This window comes from Sarcophilus harrisii, chromosome 5 (genome assembly GCF_902635505.1).
Source record: "Sarcophilus harrisii chromosome 5, mSarHar1.11, whole genome shotgun sequence".
Lineage (NCBI taxonomy): Eukaryota > Metazoa > Chordata > Mammalia > Dasyuromorphia > Dasyuridae > Sarcophilus > Sarcophilus harrisii.
Window position 1 is genome coordinate 82,992,978 of NC_045430.1, and position 18,843 is coordinate 83,011,820.

At 38.2% G+C, this 18,843-nt stretch overlaps 1 protein-coding gene across 3 annotated transcripts in view; it reads right to left on the minus strand.

The window, feature by feature from the left end:
- Positions 1-11,075, minus strand: part of KIF5A (kinesin family member 5A) — a 33,075-nt gene extending 22,000 nt beyond the window's left edge. For all 3 annotated transcript variants that reach the window (XM_031941084.1, XM_003772283.3, XM_031941083.1), the window contains exons 1-9: positions 10,653-11,075; positions 4,946-5,033; positions 4,775-4,848; positions 4,033-4,137; positions 1,592-1,640; positions 1,078-1,133; positions 723-810; positions 376-500; positions 44-148 (exon numbers count right to left, since the gene is read on the minus strand). In XM_031941084.1, the coding sequence (XP_031796944.1) occupies positions 44-148; positions 376-500; positions 723-810; positions 1,078-1,133; positions 1,592-1,640; positions 4,033-4,137; positions 4,775-4,848; positions 4,946-5,033; positions 10,653-10,781 (819 nt within the window). In that variant the 5' untranslated portion in view covers positions 10,782-11,075. The remainder of the gene's footprint in view (positions 1-43; positions 149-375; positions 501-722; positions 811-1,077; positions 1,134-1,591; positions 1,641-4,032; positions 4,138-4,774; positions 4,849-4,945; positions 5,034-10,652) is intronic.
- Positions 11,076-18,843: the final 7,768 nt, after the last annotated feature.

Sequence of the window (18,843 nt, forward strand, 5' to 3'; positions counted from 1 at the left end):
TAAGGATATAATGAGATGAGGTAAAGGTAGAAGGGACACTCACTGTGCCTTCAGCCAGGGCAGAGATAACATTCCCCAATGCTGACAAAGACTTGTTGATATTCTTTGCTTCATCCAACACAGCTCCCTCTGCGCCTGTTTTGCTGACCTATGCAGGGAGAGAAGGATGTATGTGTGGTTCCAAGCTTCAAAAAGGCTGCATTTTCACTTTCAGCTGGAGTTTCTCAGATTTTTAGGGGTGGGAAGGATAGAGAATAAACTAAAAGTTAAATATGAATAGAGAGGACTTTTTTCTTTAGCTAGGCTTTCAAAGACTTTGATAAGAAAAGTTGCCCCTTGAGATTTCCCACCTCCAACTCTGACCCTCCTTCTAACCTTCTCACTTCCTGCCAGGTCCACTAGATAGAGCTTCCCACTGAGCTTTTGCTCAGTCTCCACATTTTCTTGCTTGATGTTGATAAGGAAAATGCTATGACTTCGGGAGCTGTGCTCATTCATGTCTGAAAAGAGTAAGGGAGAAAAGGATAGAATGATAGCCATCCTTCCCTCTGGCTCAGTGTCCCTGGCCCACATAGACACTTCCTTTTTTGAAGAACAACAGTGCTCCAGATTCCCTTCTGTTCCTTAGTTCCATAACCCCAAAGAGAGGCACAGAGACAGAAGTACACACCCACATCCATACCCCACCCCACAAACACACACATCTTAGTTTTCCTACTCACTAGTAACTGCCACATGGCGATTTGATTTCCCCTCATCAATAACATCCAAAATTTCTTCTGGACTAGACACAAAGCGCTCAGTGCAACCCTACGAAGAAAACATAGACATGAAAACATTGGCCACAATACTTTCAAGACACTAGCTGAAGGTTGACTACATTCAGTAGTCATTCAGTCCATTGTAAAACTACTCTTCAAATTCTGACCTCACTAGACATTTGACCTTAAACATACCACCATCCACTCTGCCCTATCCCATACTCTGCCCCCCCTTCTAATTCTTAAAACATTGATATTCTGAATCTTCAAGACATTGATCTCCAAATTACCATTCTTCCTCTAACCCCATTCTCACCTTGACAAATGGCACCCGGTTCTTATCTTCATGCACAGAGAGATTTGTCTTGGTCACTGAATTGGGATGAAGAAGGGTAAGACCTGTTATCTGAGGTTCCTGTTCTACATCTACTTTTCTATCATTCCCAAATCACGCTGAAGTTTTTTTTTCCCTGCCCATATTTCTCTAGCTGTCATGAAGTATCCCTGGAGGTCTAACTTCTTTGCTTCTCCTCTAGAACTCTAGCCCAATAATTATATGTCCTTAGCCTTTTTTTCCCTCCAGGTTGGACCTCCTTAACTCCTCTCTCAAACCTGTAGTCCTTTATTTTTAAGAGATATTCTTATTGTTAATTTTATAGCCTTTTAATTCTTAGAACAGGAGGAAACAATGCTTTTGTTCCTTCCCAAAGTTTTTATACTTTGCATGTCTTCCAAAATTGTTCTCAAATAGTATAACAAAAAGAAAATTTCTTCTCACCATCCTCCCATCTTCCCTTCTGTCCACTTCCCAGAGATTGACTAATACTCACCATCCAGCAGGTCACGAATTTTATCCAGATAAATCTCAAAGTAAGAAACCTGAGTAAGGGAAAAGATGGGAATAGAGGGAAAAGACCTATGATTAAATGACCCTTCTCTTACTATTGGGACAATATCAGGGGAGGGACAAATCAGTATAGTAAAAAGAACACTGATAGAAGAATTGCACAAGTTTAACATATATTGGATTGTTTACTGTCTGGGGGAGGAGAAGGAAGAAAAATTTGGAACACAAGGTTTTGCAAGGGTGAATGTTAAAAACTATCTTTGCATGTATTTTGAAAATAAAAAGCTGTTGTCAAAAAAAAGGATACTGAGTTTTTTGTAATGATTCATGTGTTTGAAATCCAACTTCAGCACAGGCAAGTAGTTTGGGCAAATCACTTAATCTCTCTAGCCCTCAGTTTCTTCATTTGTAAAGTGAGAGTAATAATACTTGCCTTACCTATCCTCATAGAGATGATATGAGAAAAGCACTTTGAAACTTTATGTATTTTAATATATAATTGCTTTATATATTATGATGTAAAATGTTTGTTAAGATTTCCATGATCCCTTCTAACCTTAACACTTGTGAATTCTAATTGTGATCAAGAGAATATTGTATCAATTTGATGAATTCTCTAACCAACCTGATGAGACAGGTTACAGGGTATAAAATTTTATTTGGAGGCATCTGATGGGTCCTTTCCAAAAATTGAATTCCTTTATAAGAAGAGACAAAAGTCCAATAATTAGCTGACTGAGATATAGGGGTATGGATATGGGGGGATTCTTCCAGGAATGACCTCTTCTTTAAGGTCTATAAATTCAAGCCATAATAGCAGCTTCAGGGGCATGGGACTGGGAGGATGGGGGGTGGGGGAGAAATGAAATTTAGACCTTGCCACCTTCTACTGTTTCTATTATTCCAAATAACATAAGTCCAATGGAAAGAGAAATGTTTATTTAGTACCCCCACTCAAAATACGTTAGTGGTAGTCTAAGTCACAAAATAGTACTGAAAGTCCTCTGAGTGATTCTGTAAGATTCTCTAGACAAGAAGGGAATGAATTAACTCCCAAAGTTGATATTATTTGAGAAGTCTCACTTCTCTGGACAGAAAGTTAAATAGTGGGATCATTCTGCTTAGAAATAATCAAATAGTTGCCCCAATAACCCCAAATTCATCGGGGAGAGCTGATGCACTATTTGACAACCTTTTTGCTTATGTACTTCTATGAATCCCTTGTGTCTTATGAACGTTTTGTGGAATGAAAAAAGATTGCTGTATACTTGATACTCTTTTACTGCACAGTAATCCATAGGCTTCCTTGTACTTGAATGCTCTTTTACTCATTTGGGAGTGAACATATACTATAAGCACAAGCTATCCTATTTGTATTAGGTTTTTTTCTGAAATAATTCTAGTTGGAAGCAATGAGTCAAGGAAAGAATGTGGTTATCATGGGGTCAGCTGCCAGGATTGTATCAGGTTTAGGTAAGGTCACAGTTTAGAGTGAGAAGCAGAGGTAAATGCTTGGGCTACACATTATATCAATATATGGCTTTGGGTGAACATTTCCTTGATGAGGAGGAGTAGGAAAAAAAACTATAACTCATTTTTCCAAAACTAGAGAAATAGATGGAGGTGCAGCAGGTTGAGACAAATACAACATTTTAAACTAGGTCCAAATAGTATCTATTTGGTCAGCTCTGAAATTGGTAAGGGATCAGAAGGAGCACTAACTGTGATGTTAGAGGTTGAAGACACCTAAAGAGAAGAACATATACAGCTTTTCTGAAGACAGCTTAGCAGCTGGTCTAGTTATTCTAGAAATCTGTTTGTGTTTATGGCTAGAATAAGGATACTTTAGAATAAAATTTCCATGCTGTTAACTTTATTAATATTCTATATTCTATAATATGTTCTGTAATCTAATCTCAATGTTAACTGTTAATCTATAGTCTATATCTTAATAGATCTGTATTATGTGCCTATTCTACTTACATTTCTTCATATAATTGCTAATGAACTCTTTTTTTAATTACAGGGAGCTTGATGTGGAGTAGGTAGGATATAATTGAGAATCTCTAAATGTCAGGAAAAAGACCAATGGCAATGATTAGACAGAGAAGGGATAACTACTCTTAGAACTCATAGCTATAAATCTTGCAATAGAGAGCTAGAGCTAATTTAAAAAAACATATAGTTGAGATTTGATCTTTGGTATGCTAAATTTCCTGTTCAGATAATAAGGAGAATTTAAAAGAAAGGGTGTTTGGAAGGAAATATAGTAAGAGAAGGCAATTTATTGGAAGAGTGAGATGAGGCACATCAGAGGAGAGAAATATAAACTTAACATCTGAATTCCCCTCTGGTTTCATTATATGCCTAACTTCACCATCCTTTCCACTTGCTCAAGATATCCAACTATTCTGTCATACTCACCTTGATGTGGAACTCAAGGTTCTCATCCATGGAGTAGATATGATTGAAGATGTCACGGGCAATTCGAGGAATGATTCCCATGAGCTGAGGATCATGCAACTTCCCCTAAATAAAGAGGAACATCTCAAAGTCAGACTGAATCATGGGAAGAGTAGAGATATAGAGATGAAAGTATCTTCTATATGCAGATTATTTGCATCAAATTATATGTGAATTCATAATACAAAGGTAACACAGACTGATTCATATGTGATATAAAATAAAATTTAAAAGTAGGATGGTTGGCTCATTCTGCAATCCGAAGTTAGTTATTTCATGTCTTGAAGATCTGCTAGATGTCATTAACACCTTAGTGGAAAAGAGATGTAGGAAGTAAATAGGGGGTTTTATGGATTGAAAAAATGAAGTGACCTAGTCAATTACTATAGCAAGACATAGGGACAGACTGTTATTTCTTTTCTGGAACAAAAAGAGGAAAACTGGAAGATATGGGAAGGGGAAAATTAAGTCAGGCTTAAAATAAAATAATGTCCATTCAAATTATCCTTAGCAGGTTCAGAGATGATAACTTTCAATCTACCTCTCAATCCAGGCACTACACAATAAATATACTGATGTCTCTATCCCTCTCCACAAAAGACAGAAATCCATTTTAAGGACAGAAATCCATTTTAAGGGACTAACTTCCTCAAAACTTCCAGGCCCTTTTTTTTTGCTCCTGCAAAGATACCAGAATTCTCACCTCCATAGTGTGTGTCTTTCCTGATGAAGTTTGTCCATAAGCAAAAATAGTGCCATTGTAACCAGCAAGAACATCTGGAAGAAAAGAATGGTATTGGTAAAGAGAAGGTTTAAAGGAGAGAACTGAGACATAGGAACTGTCCCTTCCCCGTACACAAAATATACCAATTACCTTTGACAATTTGCATAGCACATGCATGATAAACTTGTTCCTGTGTTGTATTTGGAGGGAATACTCGGTCAAACACATACGGCTTGCCCTGGAGTAGAAAGAGATGGTGTCAGATATGATGAAGGGTGGGTGCCCCTTTTTCCAGACCCCAAGAAGGGACAAAACTCCCACCTTTACTCCTGTTCCTCCATAAATTTAAGGTCTGGTCTGGGGGAGTTGCAGAGTAGGCAAATGCAAAAGAGCCAAAGAGGGGAAGGAAGCAGGAAACCAATAGAACAATCACTATTTACAGTAAAGGATGGGATAAAAAACTGACAAAAAAAAAAGAATATAAAGGAAGAGATGAGATGGAGACAGAAAAAGATTATATTTTTGAACCTATTGACTTAGTATGCCACCTCCCAGGATGAGCTAATGAGAAAAAGGCAGCAAAAAAGGGAACAAAGCGTTCGTTAATATTAAAATTCCATCTCAGTCCTTTGAAATATGAACCTTTGCCTTTCCCCAAAACTATTTTCGTGTCTAACCAATGACAGAGAAATACAGAAAACCAAAACAAAGCTGTTCTTTGGCCAGTGATTCTAGCCTACTCTCAACTCTAATCATTTATCCATGTTTCATGAATTTAGGCATACAGCCAGAAGAGATTACACACACACAAATCCCTGAGTCAATCTTGTTCTCACAGTTTCTCTTCCGGAGTCTCAGCAAAGATGATTAAATGGTCAAATACTCCCAGACAACCCTCCCATTAGTAGTATTCCAGAGGCTCTAAACTCTCCAGAGGGCGCTATAGCTACATTAAAACTGGGGGAGCTCTCCAAGTGCTGAAACATTAAGCTACCTCAGCCACCCCCTCCCCAAACTCCCATCCTTTTTTCTTTTGCCTGGATTGGAGGTAAAGGGGAAAATCAAAGATACAAAATAATTCTAGGAAGGATTGTTAGACTTGTGGCAGTAAGACATTCATGGGCTAGAAATATTAGATTAACTAGGTCCAGTGAGGGATAGTGAAAAAGGCATTAACTAGGAGTAAGGAAACCTGGTTTTAAATCTCAGTTTTAATTCTTAGTAATTTGAGCCCCAGTTTTATCACCTGTAAAATGGAGGTAATGGAAATCATCCTATGTATCTCACAGGATTGCTGTTTGGAAAATATTTTGTAAATTTTAAAGTGCTATGTAAAATATGATTGATTATTCATGTGATCCTAACTAAAAAAAATTTAGGAATTTGGAAGCTAAAAAGAATGCTTACCTCCCCATCCTGCTGATGTGTTAAATCCCACTGCTAGAACTTAAAGCTTTGTTTTAGTTAAAATTGAACTATTCTTTAGAGAAATGATGCTTTTAAAAAAAATACTTATACCTTAATATGAATGAGTTTATCAAATTCTCTGGGGGAAGTTTTGATCATAAGGGGAGATCAAGGGGACATTGGGGATAAAGAAAAAGTGCTACCAAAGAGGGCCATGATTGAGGAATTAAGTGGCTGCAGGCAGGATTGAAATTCATCACAATTTTGCCTAGGATGGAATGAAGATAGGGTAACTTCTTCATGGAGATTAGCCAACTAGCAAATACCAATAATCCCTCAGACTTCCATTCCCATCTTCACTCAACAAATTATTTTGTATTCAACAAATATTATCGAGTAGAAATGAGCAGAAATGTTGAACAATGGACTTCCCATATACCAAATCCCATTTATAGAATGAATATGTGCAGTCCCTGTACTATTTTCCAACCTCATGAGGGAGATGTATCTCCTTTGCACCCTGCCCCTTACTGCCATAGTCATTGCAGTCACTTCCAGTGAGCTTCCATCCTGATTGGGAAGTGAGGGTAGGTGCTAAAAACATCTTGGAAGCCAAGAAACTGGTTAAATCAGAAATGCCCACACATTTCCCCTTTTTAGCCTCTAATATCCAATATATAACTTATATCTCACCCACAGTAGTCTCTAACCTTTCTAAAAATGAATAATGGAAAAAAAACTGGAGAGTTCTCATTTAAAGATCCTAGAAATCCCAGCCTTGAAAATCTGTCCTGCTCATAGATAGCCTGTCTACTCCAAGTTAAATCTTTCTTTCTCTATACTTAGTCTCCTTATTCCCCTCCTAATTCATGTCTTTCCAGCTCCTTTCCACAATTCTCCATGGAATGTTATATGAGATACAGGGGTAAGGTACTCCTTTTCAGGTGCCTTAGTTTAAGACACCTAGTAATGTCTGAACTGAGAACACCAAGCCTTGTCTCCTTGGGGATACTCTTGGGGATTGTCACCATAGCAATACCAGACACACAGACTCTGGAGTGCTCACTTCTTTGTCCTTTCTCTCATAGGGTCTTCATCCTCTGACCACCCAAAACTAAAAAGGATACTAGAATCTAATCTGCAAAAGCTCAAGTAATTAAGCATAAACTTCATGCTGTTTTCTAACACCATTCCCATCTCTAGTAACACTGCAATCAAGTTGTAAAAATCAAGTCCCAAGCCAAATTTTTTGAGGTATTCCTCCCTTTTCCCATCCAACTCAATCTTAAATACTCCACGGCTTTTTGGAAAGGGGAGTAGATAGTATCTAGGACTATGAAAAAAGCTAGTAGGCACTAGAGTAAAGGAACATATGTGTGGAAGGAATTAGAATATGGGGTTAATTATCATTCCTTCTCTGTTTGCTCCACCTCTATCCTGGTAGGGATGCATCCTAGACAGCCTGGCGCCCCAGACACCAGGCCTTTCTCCACCAGAGCTGTCAGAGAGATCTAAGCACACAGAGAAACAATGAATGACAGAGAGTGAGTACACACCATACAGTAACCCAGACACCATTTTAAAATAAAACAAGCTATGAATATTATTCATGACCCTTTCTCTAGATTCATGGGGAAAGTTATCCCTTAACACAAAGCTTTAGTCATCTAATGAGGTTGTCTTTTTTTTTTTCCAAAAAACAATAGGTCTACTGAGACCAGGTAATTTTGACTATAAAGAAAGAAAATTGCAAGGATTTAGGGCCAAGGAAGATTATCCTTCTCTTTTCCCTGAAGATACTTCCTATGATCTTCCCTTATATTTCAGCAGATCTTAAAACAGCTCTGTTCCCTAATTAACTCTTCTCAACCACTGTCTATTATGTCATTTTTTCAATATTCATTTTTATAAGATTTATAGTGCCAAAATTTTCTCCCTCTCCAAGATAGCAAGCAATCTGATATAGATTATGCATGTGCAATCATGTTAAACATATTTCCACATTAGTCATTTAACTTTTCCTTCAACAAGAATCTCCCTCAAAATACCAAATACCTCCAGAAATGCCTCTTCTCTCAGGTCTCATGCCCTTGGTGTAAAGACAAACATGGATGTAAAACAGAAAAATAAAACTCCCTAGGATTCTGAGACAAAATGGCCCCTCTGTCTAAGCTTATAAAACAAAACAGACAAGGAGAGAGATGGGAAAATCTGAAGACTCAAAAATGAGGGAAAAGATGGAGGTGGTCTCAGTTAAGTCCTTCTTCTTCCTTCTTCCCTTCTTTGGATGTATATCACCTCCTCTCTTAACTGGGAAAAGCTGGGAGACATAACCCATTTCTTACCTTTTAATTAAATAGAAACATAGTACAAAAGTATTATGAAAGAAATTGAGAGAAGTTTAGCCAATGTTATATGAAAAAATCCATCTACAACAACTAAGCTGAGGGATAAAGTGATTAGAGTATGTAAAATCTAGCTAATTTGCTCGCTTATATTAACCACAAATAATCCCACAGTCTTATTTTCCTTTATGTCTTTATGCCCATACTTAATCATAGTTTCATTGAACCCTAGGATCTGAAATATGAACAGACTCTAAAAATTACATTCCTAGCATTTGAAGAATCAGAGAGAAGCTCTGAGGTGATCAAACATAAATCATACTATAAAGGAATCTATCAAGAAGTGGTCATCTACCTCCCCTTGAAGATCACTTCATTCAACTCCCCATTTTAGAGACAAGGAAAATGAAGCCTGTTAAATTTGAGTCATCTGGGTAATAAGTGGAAAACTTGAGATTCTAACCCAGTTCCTCAGGCTCCAAATCTAGTGTTCTTCCTGCTGTCCTAATGGCTGCCAAAAGAAAGAAAAGCTCACCTTTAAAAAGCAATTTTATTTTATTTAGATTGGGTTTGGTAAAGACTGGAGGAAGGGAGGGAAGAAAAAGTGTGGGAAATGAAGAAAAGCAGACTGTATCTTCATGGCATCAAATAAACACATAAAAATGATAGGCAAGTAAGCATCCATCTTTTTGAGTCAACGGTTAAGACTCCAATTTGGAGGAGGACAGAGTGGAACTGGTTGTCCTTGAGAGCTGAGGAGGTAGGGAGGAATGAATTTCTCTCTCTAGCCACTCCTTTTTCATCTAAAGCTCCATTCTCCCTGTCTTTAGCCCTTCCTGATAATCATTGCTCCACTCCTCCCTCAAATATAATGTACTTTAATATTTCCCCCACCCAGACCCCAATTTTGGACTTTTCAGGTCTCAAGTTGTACATTATGCTCCAACTTCAGGGATCACTTGGAGGCCAGAGCCACACAGTCCTTATTATCATAGTTGTGGCAGACATGAATTATGAAGGTTTAGGGAAAGTTTAAGATGCTACCAGAAGCTTAGACTGGAGCCTGGGCCTAGGAATGAAACCTAGGCCAGGATGCAGGGGAATGACGTGAACTCTTGATCTCCTCCTCCATGGGTGGGGACTGTTGTGATGAAACTGAAGTGGCTTCATCTGATTACTATGAAAAGAGGTGGTTAAATAAGAATATGAACATGTTGGCATTTTTTGAAGAGATAAAGGGACCTTTATTAAATAAGCCCTATCCTGAATGTTTTTCCCTACTAAGTTCAGGCCTAAGAGGTTATAGAGAGTTTGTTGTTTGTTTCTTTTTTTATCTCAGAGGCTTTTTTTCCCTGTCAAACCAAATTGGGGTGGGAGGGTCCACGGCAATGACCTCCAGAACCATGTTAAGAACAAGTTAAGGAGATGGCAGTAGAGCTTAAAAATGGAAATAGCCCTCCAATCTACCCGTCCCCAGAGTCAAAGAAAGGTATTCTCTGGCCCCATAGACTAGATCTCCCTGGGGTAAGCAGAAAGACTGAGCACAACAAAAACCTTTTCCTAATAGATCTAGAGTCTCAGCTGGGGTGTGGTTGGGATAAAAAGCTTTTACCCTATACCCACATTCTGAGGGTGGCAGGTGAAAACTGGCAATACTAATGAGATTAGGAACGGAATCCTGACCTCTGAATTAGAAAATAGGAGAGTAAGTGTATAGCAGTTGGGTTAGCACCCTGCAGAAGGGAGAATTTGCAATCAGTGATTGAATTGGGGTGGGGATTAAAAGGAAGACAACTAAATGAACCAGCTTTACCTCTGCAGAGAACCAAGAGTTCAAATCCTAGCCCAGGCCACACCCATCTAAGGCCTGAGCTAAGAATTGAGTGGGGAGGGGAGGGAGGGGCTGCGGAAGTGGGGGATGGAGAAAGATGGGGAGAAATAGAAAAGGGATGATGGAGGGAAAGGGGGAATGGAGAGTGAAGAAAGATGGAGACAGAAGAATTGGATGAGTGGGGGAAAAAAACAAGCATTAACTGACATTTGGGATATAGTCTATACAGATGCCCATCCCTGCACCCCATCGTCCTCATCTGGTGGGCACTCACCCCAATAATGACGCTGTCATCCCCTTGAAAAAGAGGGATAAATTTGTCACCCCGAAGAATCTCCGACTGGTTCAGGGGTCTGAATCGACAAAGCACCTTGATGCTGCATTCATTGTTGGTCTCCGCCATGGTGATGACCGGTGGTGGTGGTGGTGATGGTGTGGGGGCGCTTTGGAGAGAGGCTTGGGGAGCTTAGCAGAGACAGACGAGAAAACAGAAGCGACTCAATCTCTTGGACTGATGCTATATGGAGAAGGAAGACGAAGGCTGATGAAGGGAGAGAAACTGGGGAAGGTCTCTGTGGTGGCTCTGGAGATTTTTAGAGAAAACCCCCTCAGCTTCGTCTCCGGTTTTCTTTTTCCTCTCTGCCTCAGCCCCTCCCGCTGCAGCTCTACTCTGCGGGGTTGCTAGAGTTGGGGGGGGGGGGGAGAGAATCTGGAAGCGAGCAGGAGGCGGGGCTTCTCTTAAGGTGGAAGGGGTTAGGCTGTTGATGGGAAGGGATCCAGCCCCTCACCCTTTCTTTAATTTGCTAGATAAACTAATAATCATCCCTTCCCGCACCAGTGGGAACCTGGATTCCCCTTCAATTTCCCCATTTCCCGTATAATTACTGAATCCTGGATATCCTTGTCCTCTCAGATAACTAGTTTGATAGTGTTGGTTAAGAACTGGCTGCAGAGGAACAACATCCCCGCCCCCCTCCCCAGCTCCACCCTCTAGGAGTGGAGGAGGGGAATAGGGAGATACAGCTCCCCATCCCAATGGAAGAAGGCAATGATCAAGATTCCGGTTCTTTTCCTTCCCAGACAGCTGCCCCGCCTTCCTAGTATAAACTAGGGGGTTGGGGGGAGGAGGGGTAGGGAAGGAAGGCCTTTCCCTACAACTGAGTAGTTCTTGAAAGAAACAAATATTTCTTCTCCTAGCAGTTGCATTCCAAGGACTGGAAAGTATGAGTTGTTGAGATATTCTCATTTCTACAACTCTGGAAGGGCAAAGGTCATGTATAGAGGAAAGGTTTTAGAATTCAGAGGAGAAAAAGCATCCTAGACTCCTCTGTGGACTAACATGTGTGCATATGTGAATGTGTAAAGATGTGGAGAAAAGGTTGTTCAGGTTCTGGTTATTCCTCCTTAAGAGAGAGAGAGTTGCGGAAGTCAAAAGACTTGGGTTTAAATCCATTTCAGCCACTTAGTGCCATAGCCAGAATGATTGGTATTTTTGTTCAAGGGCAACAACATGGTGGTCAAGGATTTTGCTTCCGTCCCACAGCAACTGCAGTTCCCGTGAACTGGCATCCTCTTGCAAATTCAACTGCCTTCCTCTGGCAACCACAATCCCTGGAGCTTGATCTCGTAGTCCTTGACCTGCCTTAGTCATTACTTTGCTGAAATTGAGCTCAGACCAATCCAGTCCCTGTGGACCACCTAGCTTCCCAACTTCCTCAGACTGAGGACTGGACTTTCTGGGATTACTGCTCTCCCCAACTCCTTGAGAAAAGTGGGACTCTCCACTGAAGCTCTTTTCTTCCATCCCCAGATGAATTTATCCCAAGTGCAAGAAATCCTAGTTAAGGTCCTGAGCTGGGTGACCTTGAGCAAATCATTACTCCTTGTCTCTCTTTCTTCATTTGTAAAATGAATATATTGGACCAGATCATCTTGAAGGTTCACTATACCATCTGATTCTTTGGTATTCTCATTTCTGCTCACTAGATTGAGAGAGGCACTAAAATGCAAATGGCAAATAGAGGAGCAGGAAAAGGGGGGAAGAGGGAGAGCTTTATGCATCCATCATTTGTGAAATGGCCTATATATATGTGCTGTTAAATATCCTGAATTTCCCAGTTCAGTCATTCCCTCCCTTTTTGAGACTCCTGAACAGTCATCATTCCTCAAATCCCCTCCCCCAGGTCTGACTCCTGCTGCAGCCCCTGAGCTGCAAGTCAAGAAGCAAGTCAGATTGATTTTTCTAAATGTCATTAGCCTTGGCAAGCAAGTGAGGCAGTTGGGAAGCAGAGTCAGACTGCAGGAGCTGGAAAGGGCTATCTGGACACTGTGAAATTCTCTAGGGTGAGAGAAGTAATTGAACAGTCCATGAGAAGCCTGTGCACTAAGGTGAGAAGCCAGACTAGAAGTACCCAAGCTAAGGACAGCTAAGAATTTTTTCAGGATGAACATCAATACCATTCCACCCAATATAGGCTAAAAGACATTGAATGACAAGGGGCAAAGCATGAGACAAAGAAACATGAAAAAGAAATGGGAGCCGTAGAGGAAGATGAATTGTAATGGACAACTCACTGTTATATTTGCTTTATTCATCACAATCCTGTGAAGTAGTTGGCACGAGCACTATTGTCCTCATTATACTAAAAAAAGTAAAGTGACTTATCCACTGGGTCATCCATTTTAATAAGTGCAACCAGGATTCAACCCATATCTTTTGACTCCAAGTACAATTTTCTTTCTACCACATCATACTTTTCCATTCATGCAGTCAATAACTGCGGCATCTTTTTATAGTTTTTTTTTTTTAAAGAAACACATGCAAAAATAACTTCCAACATTCACCTTTGCAAAATCTTGTGTTCCAAATTTTTCTCCCTGTCCTTTCTTCCTCCTTCTCCAAGACTGCAAGCAATCTGCTATAGGATAAACATGTGTAATTCTTCTAAACATATTTCCATATTCATCATGCTGCACAAGAAAAATCTGATCAAAAGGGGGAAAACATGAGAAGGAAAAAAAAACAAGCAAATCACAATAACAACAAAAGTAAAAATAGTACACTTTGATCCACATTCAGATTCCATGGTTCTCTCGCTAGATGCAGATGGCACCTTCCAGGACAAGTCTATTGGAAATAACCTGAATCACCTCATTGTTGAAAAGAACCAAGTCAATCACAGTTGATCATCACATAATTTTGTTGTGTGTACAATGCTCTCTTGGTTGTGTTCACTTCACTTAGCATCAGTTCATGTAAGTCTTTCCAGGCTTTTCCGAAATCCACCTGTTCATCATTTTTATAGAATAATAAAATTCCATTACATTCATATGCTATAACTTATTCAACTATTCCCCAACTGATGGGCATCTACTCACTTTCCAGTTCCTTGTGTGGCATCTTTCTTGAGATTTCAGCAATGTAAAATGATAACCATGCAGCCTTGATTATATGTTAAATGGACATTAATAATGCATAAATTACCTATGTGCATCATCATTTGATAAACATTTATTAGTAACTTACTAGGTGCCAAGCACTGTACTAAGCCTGAGAAATCAAAATAGTAAAAAGACACTCTTGCCTTCAAGGAGCTTAAAATGGAATGGGAGAAACAACACACAAATATATACAAAGCAAGCTATATACAGGATAAATAAGAACTAATCAACCAAGGGAAGGCACTGGAATTAAGAGGGATTGAAGAAGGCTTCCTGTAAATAATAGAGTTGTGAAGAAATCACCTAGGTCCCATGTGATCTATAATCATATCATTTTCTGCCCATAGAGTACATTGGAAAGGGTATTGGATATGGAAGCAGAGTACTGATCAGTTTAAATCTCAGCTCTAACACTTTTTTTAAATTTATATTTTCTTTCCTTCACACTTCCCCCATTACTAGGAAGGGGAAGGGAAATCCTTTGTAATAACTATGCATAGTCAAGCAAAACAAATTCCCATATTGGTCATGTCCAAAAATGTGTATCTTAATCTATAATATTGTCACCTCTTTGTTGGAGGGTGGGTGAAATGCTTTCTTGTCAATACTCTGAAAACATAGTAGATCAAGAATTAAGAATTTTTTTTTCTGAGGCAATTGGGATTGTATTAAGTGTCTGCGGCTGGATTTGAATTCAGGTCCACCTGACTTCATGGCTGGTGCTCTATCCATTGCACCACCTAGCTCACCAAGAATAAAGAATCTTTATTATTATTATTATTATTATTATTATAGTTTTTTATTTACAAGATATATGCATAGATAATTTTTCAGCATTGATCCTTGCAAAACCTTCTGTTCCAACTTTTCCCCTTCTTCCCCCCTTTCCCCAGATGGCAGGTAGACCAATACATGTAAAATATGTTAAAGTATATGTTAAATACAATATATATATACATATCCATACAGTTACTTTGCTGCATAAGAAAAATCAGACATAGAAATAAGGTATAATTAACCTGAGAAGGAAGTCAAAAATACAAGCGGACAAAAACAAGGATTGGAAATACTATGTCGTGGTTCACACTCATTTCCCAGAGTTCTTTCGCTGAGTGTAGCTGGTTCTCTTCATTATTGAACAAATGGAACTGATTTGGTTCATCTCATTGTTGAAAAGAGCCACATCCATCAGAATTGATCATCCTATAGTATTGTTGTTGAAGTATATAATGATCTCCTGGTCCTGTTCATTTCACTCAGCATCAGTTCATGTAAGTCTCTCCAGGCCTTTCTGAAATCATCCGGCTGGTCATTTCTTACAGAACAGTAATATTCCATAACATTCATATACCACAATTTAAAATTAAGCATTCTTTAAGACTTTGGTGATTCATGTGCAAAAATGTGGCAGCCTTTTTGTAGTGGCAAGAAACTGGAAACTAAGTAGATCCCCATCAGTTGGAGAATGGCTGAATAAGTTATAGTAGATGAATGTCATGGAATATTGTTCTATAAGAAATGATCAGGAGGATAATTTCAGAGAGGTCTGGAGACTTACATGAACTGATGCTAAGTGAAGTGAGTAGAAACAAGAGAACATTGTACATAGCAACAACAAGATTATGTGATGATCAACTCTGATGGATATGGTTCTTTTCAACAATGAGAAGATTCAGGCCAGTTCCAATGGTCTTGTGATGGAGAGATCCATCTACATCCAGAGAGAGAACTGTGGGTACTGAATATGGATAATAATAGAGAGTTTTCACTCCTTTTGTTTTTGTTTGCTTGCATTTTGTTTTCTTCCTCATTTTTTTTCCTTTTGGATCTGATTTTTCTTGTGCAGCATGATAATTGTGGAAATATGTATAGAAGAAATGCTCATGCTTAACATATATTGGATCTAGGGAAGGGGGTAGAGGGAAGAAAGGGGAAAAATGGAACACAAGGTTTTGCAAAGGTGAGTGCTGAAAATTATCTTTGCATGTGTTTTGAAAATAAAAAGTTTTAACAATCAAAAAAAGAAGACTTTTGCAGTTGTTGTTGTTTTTTTAAATAATGAAAAATATCTTTCTTCCCTCCCATACCCACTTTTCAAATACATATACAGTGAAAAAAAAACGAAACCCTTATAATATATATGTATAATCAAGTAAACAGTTTATAGCATTGGATGGGTGTATGTGTGTGTGTATAGATATATCTCAATTTGCATTCTGAGTCTATCATCTTTCTGTTAGGAGGCAGATGGAATATTCCTCTGGAATCATAATTGGTCATTTTATTGATTAGAATTTTTAAGTCTTTCAGAGTTGTTTGTCCTTAAAAGTATTGTTGCTGTATAAATTGTTCGTCTGGTTTTGCTCACTTTACTCTGCATCAGTTCATACATGTCTTTCCCTTTCCACTCTATCTGGGTCAATTTCCTCCTCTATAAGGGGAAGAGTTTAGACAAAAACTCGTATACATATAGTCAAAACTCTATACGTATAGTCAAATGCAACAAGTTCTAGCATTAGGTATGAATAAGAATAAAAAATGTACTCAATATGTACTCTGGGTTTACTAGGTTTCTGTCAAGAGATTGATATCGTGTTTTTTTTTTTTGTTTTGTTTTGTTTTTAACTAAGAAGTTTTAAATCTGAGGGAGATTTTCTTAAAGTAATTTTATTACAAAATGAATAATTTTGATTACATTAAATTAAGATGTTTTTGTACAAACAAAACCCATGCACACAACTTTATAAGGGATGAAGAAAACTGAAAGGAAAAAAAATCTTAAATCTAAGGGTTCAGATAAAGGCCTCATTTCTGAAATATATAGAGAATTGACTCAAATTTATAAAAATACAAGCCATTCTCCAATTATAAGTGGTCAAGGGATATAAACAGACAATTTTCAGATGGAGAAATTAAAACCATTTATAGTCATATGAAAAGGTGTTCTAGATCACAGAGAAATGCAAATTAAGACAACTCTGAGGTACTACTACACACCTCTCAGATTGGCTAAAATGACAGGAAAATATAATGATAAACGTTGAAGGGGATGTGGAAAAACTGGGACACTAATACATTGTTGGTGGAGTTGTGAACTTAGCCAATCATTCTGGAGAGCAATTTGTGGAACAATGTCCAAAAAGCTATCAATCGGGGCAAATTCTTTGATCCAGCAGTATTTCTATGGGCCTGTATCTCAAAGAGATTTTACAGGAAGGAAAAGGACCTACATGTGCAAAAATGTTTGTGGAAGCCCTTTTTGTACTGGTAAGGAACTAGAAACTGAGTTAATACCCATCAGTTGGAGAATGACTGAAGAAGTTATGGTATATGAATGTTATGGAATATTATTGTTCTGTAAGAAATAATCAGCAGGATGAATACAGAGAGGCCTGGAGAAACTTACATGAATTGATGCTAAGCGAAGTGAATAAAACCAAAAGAACATTGTACATGGCAACAATAAGATTATGATCAATTCTGATTGATGTGACTCTTCAACAATGAGGTGATTTAGGCCAGTTCCAATAGAATTGTGATGGAGTGAGCCATTTGCATCCAGAAAGAGGACTATCAGCATTGAGTGAATCACACCATAGTATTTTCACTTTTTTTGTTGTTGTTTGCTTACTTTTTTTTTTCTCATTTCCCCCCACCCCGTTTGTTCTGATTTTTCTTGTAGTAGCATAATAAATGGGAAATATCTTTAGAAGAATTGTACATATTTAACATATATTGGATTGCTAATTCTCTAGAGGAGAGGATAGGGAGAAGGGAGGGAGAACAATTTGGAACACAAGATTTTGCAAGGGTAAAGGTTGAAAACTATCTTTGTATGTATTTTGATAATAAAAAGCTATTGTTTAAAATAAAAAAAAATAATTTATTTCAATATAATGGGCTTCCTTTATAATCCTATGTATTTCAGCAAAATAACGTTTTGGTCATGTATACTTATTGTGTATCTAATTTATATTTTAATGTATTTAACATCTACTGGTCATCCTGCCATCTAGGGGAGGGGGTGGGGGGGTAAGAGGTGAAAAATTGGAACAAGAGGTTTGGCAATTGTTAATGCTGTAAAGTTACCCATGCATATAACCTGTAAATAAAAGGCTATTAAATTTTTTAAAAATCCTATGTATTTATTTTATTCATTTAAAAATATTATTCTGAAGAGAGCACTGTATGTCTTTTTTAAGTATTTTTTTTAATTTTATTGTAGCTTTTTATTTACAAGATATATGCATGGGTAATTTTTCAGCATTGACAATTGCAAAACATTTTTGTTCCAACTTTTCCCCTCTTTCCCCCCACTCCTTCCCCCATATGGCAGATTGACCAATACATGTAAAATATGTTAAAGTATAAGTTAAATACAATATATGTATTATACATGTCCAGTTATTTTGCTATACAAAAAGAATAGGACTTTGAAATAGTGTTCAATTAGCCTGTGAAGGAAATAAAAAATTCAGGTGGATAAAAATAGAGGGATTGGGAATTCTATGTAGTGGTTCATAGTCATTTCCCAGAGTTCTTTCACTGGGTATAGCTGGTTCAGTTCATTACTGCTCTATTGGAACTGATTTGGTTTATCTCATTGTTGAAGATGGCCAGGTCCATCTTCCTATAGCATTGTTGTTGAAGTATATAATGATCTTCTGGTCCTGCTCATTTCACTCAGCATCAGTTCATGTAAGTCTCTCCAGACCTTTCTGAAATCATCCTGCTGGTCATTTCTTACAGAACAATAATATTCCATAATATTCATATACTACAATTTATTCAGCCATTCTCGAGTTGATGGACATCACTCAGTTTCCAGTTTCTGGCCACTACAAAGAGGGCTGCCACAAACATTCGTGCACATGTGGGTCCCTTTCCCTTCGTTACTATCTCCTTGGGGTATAAGCCCAGTAGTAACACTGCTGGATCAAAGAGTATACACAGTTTGAAAACTTTTTGAGCAGAGTTCCAAATTGCTCCCCAGAATGGCTGGATGTATTTACAGCTCCACCAAC